The following is a 4525-nucleotide window of genomic DNA, read 5'->3' on the forward strand; positions in this document are numbered from 1 at the left end:
TCTTGAATCACCGCCTTTAAGGTTTGTGACTGCATCAGATTGATTGCATCCGACCATTCCCCATTAGAAATGATAACACTGACCTTTTAGCGTCCCAAATGAAAATCCCGATACGCCATTGCTTCCGGTGTCTTCAAACAACGGTGATCTTGTGCACCAAATATCGTGCCACAGCAGCGTTTCTTCCCCTTTTGCAATGGAGTATTTGATAAGTTTCTTGGCTGCGGTTCTATTGTTCAAAATGCTTCGCCACGTCCAAGAGCAGTCTCTTGGTACTTTCATAGTCCAAAAGTAGTTGGACTTGATGTGTTGTTTCCAAATCCAATCTACCCATATGGTATCTTCTTTAGAGACTAATTTGAAGATCATCCCACAATGTGCACCCACATTCCATCTGTGAACATTCATAACTTCCGCCCTCCACCCACTTCTTCCTTTGTTTGACGATCAGTATTGCTCCAACTCGCTTTGATGCAGCCCTTTTCTATTATTTGTGCGGTCGGAGGAATTTTGCACAAATACTTTCCACTTGCTTTCGAGTACTATCTTGGGAAGAATGAAGGTTCTTGCCCAATATGTGTGAAAAGACAAGATAGGATGGACTTTATTACCCGTAATCTACCAAGATGAGATAATACTCTTGATTTCCAGTTGGTAATCTTGCGAAAGTGACCTTCTCCGTGAGGTTGGCATTCCTTGATACCCAATCGAACGGAGATGAGAGGAAGTCCTAGATATTTCACTGGAGGTTTGATCAAGTCAACCTCTAAAATGTTAGCCAGAGCACTCGCCTCTTGATCATTTAGACCTCCCACAAGAAGAGTTGTCTTGTGTTTGTTGATCTGTAGCCCAGTTGCATTTCCAAAAATTTCCAGACATTCCTTCATGACTTGTATGGATGCACTCTCGCCTTTACAGAATAGAAGAACATCATCCGCGAAAGCAAGGTGAGACAGCTTCACCTTTTTGCATTTGGGATGATACTGGATAAGATGATTGTTCAGTCTTTCTTTAATCACACAGGTGAGGATCTCCATTACTAGGACAAATAAATATGGAGACAAGGGATCTCCTTGTCTGAGACCTCTGCCACCATTAAAATATCCTTCCGGTGCACCATTAATCATGACAGAATAGTAAGGGGATGAAATGCACATTTCAATCCACTGACACATATTATCCAGAAATCCGAAGATCCTGATCATTGCCTTGATAGACTCCCAACTGACCATATCAAAGGCCTTCCGAATGTCCAACTTAATGGTATATCTAGGTGTGCCGTGTTTCCTGTCATATCCTCGGAGGAGCTCATGAGAAAGCAGAATATTGTCCTGAATGGATCTGCCAGGAATGAAAGTTGATTGATTAGATTGAACCAAATCATCAATAACTAGCTTAATCCTATTTGCAATAACCTTAGAAATACATTTGTAAATAGTATTACACAAGGCTATAGGCCTAAAATCTTCAACTGATGTGGGATTGTTAACTTTAGGAATAAGACATAAGAAAGTGGCGTTTATTCCTCTAGGAAATTTACACTTTTGAAAAGCATTAAGAATAGCTAGAGAGAAATCATGCCCAACTACATCCCAGCACTTCTTAAAGAAAGTGGGGGTGAACCCATCTGGCCCTGGAGCTGTATTTTCCTTCATCTCAAAGAGTTCCTTTTTTACTTCAGCCGCTGTAGTCTCCACTTCTAGGATAGACTTCATATGTTCAGAGATGGTATTTCGGACTTGCAACTGGTGGAAGAAGTTCTCTCCGCTTATCTCCCTCCGTCGATTACCGGTGCCGAATAGAGAAGTGTAATGTCGATGATGGTTTTGGTCACCTCTGCGTGTCCCGTGATGGGATTCCCTTGGGAATTCTGGAGAGCCCATATCCCTGTTCTGGCCTTCTTTTCTTCTAAGGATTTAAAGAAGAAAGCTATGCATTTATCTCCTTCTAACATCCACTCACTATCTTGCTTGCTTTTGATCTCAGAGATTTCAATACCTGCCAGTTCTCCATACCTCTGCAGTGCTACATGTTCCTTCTGTCCTAGGTAAAGGTCCCATGGCTTTGATTGGAGCTGTCTCTGGATGTCATATAGGTCCTCTCTGGCCTGTTGAACTCTTCCATGGATGTTTGAGAAGTTATTCCTAGCCCACGGCTTTATCCTCTCCTTCAGAAGCTTAAGTTTTTGCATTAGAACATACATAGGGTTGGAGAACAAAGGTCTCTGCCACACTTCTTTAAGAATGGAGTGAAACTGCGGCTGCTCAATCCATGAGTTCTTGAATCTCAAAGGCGTCGCCTTCCTCTCCGCATCATACCAAGATAGGAGAATAGGCGAGTGGTCAGAAACACCGTGAGGCAGAAGTTCTGCTGTGGAATTTGAAAAACCCATCTACCCAGAGACTATTAACCATACATCGGTCAATCTTGCTCATGATTATGCCTTTGCCCTTCACCTTGTTGTTCCATGTGTAAAAGAATCCACAGTATCTCAGGTCGACTAATTCTGTTTTGAGTAGACATTCCACAAAATCCTCCGCTTCTCTTGGGTGCATTGGACTCCCACCCATACGTTCCTCAGCTTTGGTGATGTTGTTGAAATCTCCTGCTGTACACCAAGGCAAGTTCAGAGAACTCTTAATGGCAATTAAATCTCTCCATAAAAGCTGCCTGAGATTTTTGGTGTTTTTGGCATACACTGCAGTTAAGAGGAACTCTTCGTTAGTGGGCTTGAATCTCCCCTTGCAGTGAATGTACTGATCAGATTCTGCTATCTTATTGATTTCCATCAAGTACGGATCCCAGCATATCCAAATACGGCCAGAAGGATCCTTACTGTAGTTATTCGTATGCTCCCATAAAGGGTAGCATGTGTTTCTGATGAGATCATATCTATCTTGCTTGACTTTGGTTTCCAGCAAACAAAAGGCACTAAGTTTTTTCTCTACTCTAACCTTGTTTATTTCTCTCGCTTTCGCAACCTCATTTGCACCTCTAACATTCCAGAAGCACATATGTGTCATCATCGGTGATTCCGGTTCTTGGAGCCTTTAGGTCTGCCCCTACTCTTCTTACCACTATTGTTGCTCCTTGGATTCGATTCCTTCTACTTACCGACATCAGTTCTGCTCCTTCCACATTGTTTCCCCGATCTAGTTGTAATCCCCGATGGTATTTCAACAGTCGGTGTAACAGGTTCAGCAGCTATCCTTTTATCAGCCTGAACACGATCATGGAAATGCTCAGTCTCAACTTCCGAGATATCTGATTCCTCAGTGTCATGTATATCTGTCAAGAGATGGTATCTACTTGATTCCAGATTGTACATATTACCATCTTCTAGTTCCGTGACCGAACAAGGTTTGTCATGATTTGCTTCCTGACTTTGGACTTCTTTTTCCTGTTGTCCAGTGTAAACAATCATAGAGGAATCCATGTTGTCAGGCTCTAGCAAATCGTCATGATTTGCTACTCTCTCCAGAGCATTCTGGGCAGCCTCCACTTGCTCTTCCTGAGTTTCCACATCCTGTGGCTGCATATGGCTTGTTGCAGGTACTAAGCTATTAGTGGCTGACGTCGTTCGTGGCCCCACTCCTGAGCTCTTTTGCTTATTTTTATTCTCCTTTTCTGGCTCCTTGACATTCTATTCCTATCCACCTGAAAGTCCTGCTCTTCTGGTTCTTTGCCTCCTTCATGTTCCTTGTTTGCATTCTCTGTAGTAGATTGCGGCATTGAGTCTTTTTCCTTTGCTGCATTCCTACATTCAGCAACTAAGTGTCCCACACACTTGCAGTGATTACAGAACTTAGGAATCGATCCAAATTGGATTTTCAGCCAAAACTCAATCCCTAGTTCAGGCATTTCTACAAATATTTGATCCGGGATTGGAGAGGCTAAGTCGATATCAACCAGAACGCTGGCATAGTATCCATTCGTTCTTTCCAACGAGTTCAGATCAACTTGAATCGGGCATCCAAGACCTCGTCCCATACTCATGAGTATTTCCACTTCCCAATACTCAAAAGGCAATCCTGGGAACTTAACCCAAACATACGCAGATGTTTGTCGATGAGTATCGATGTTAAAGTTTGGTGTCCATTTAGTGAATCTGATCAGTTGTCCCTGCAAATACCAAGGACCACCAAAGAAAATACGATTATAGTCTTCCTCATTAGAGAATCTGAACAAAACGTATCCTTTCCCCAAGGGTGAAAGCTTGAAGGTTGCAGACAATCCCCACTCAGTGCTGACTGCCGACCTGATGATGTCTAGGTTCAGGGATTTAGCATCCAGCCTAGTGATTAAGGCAAACTTACACGCTTCTATGCCTTTTTCCACCGCAGCTCGGGGTATTTTAATGGCCGGCTTATTGATAACCCGTAAAAACTCAATTAGATTACTCTAACCTTATTCTTACAGTATCAATATTTTATTTCCTACTCTCACATATAGATTCATGCAATATATATAGAGTCAGGATTCGTTCCACTTTTAACTCTCAAGACTTAAAACAAATTCAATTGAA

At 42.3% G+C, this 4525-nt stretch overlaps 1 protein-coding gene across 1 annotated transcript; it reads right to left on the reverse strand.

Moving 5' to 3' along the window:
* Positions 1-1768: 1768 nt before the first annotated feature.
* On the reverse strand, positions 1769-3023 carry LOC147499010 (uncharacterized). Its single transcript, XM_086563398.1, has 2 exons — positions 2417-3023; positions 1769-2370 (listed from the first exon to the last, which is right to left on the reverse strand). Exons 1-2 carry the CDS (start codon positions 3021-3023, stop codon positions 1769-1771), a joined length of 1209 nt encoding a protein of 402 aa, XP_086419524.1.
* Positions 3024-4525: the final 1502 nt, after the last annotated feature.

Source organism: Coptis chinensis, chromosome 5 (genome assembly GCF_015680905.1).
Source record: "Coptis chinensis isolate HL-2020 chromosome 5, ASM1568090v1, whole genome shotgun sequence".
NCBI classification, from domain to species: Eukaryota; Viridiplantae; Streptophyta; class Magnoliopsida; order Ranunculales; family Ranunculaceae; genus Coptis; species Coptis chinensis.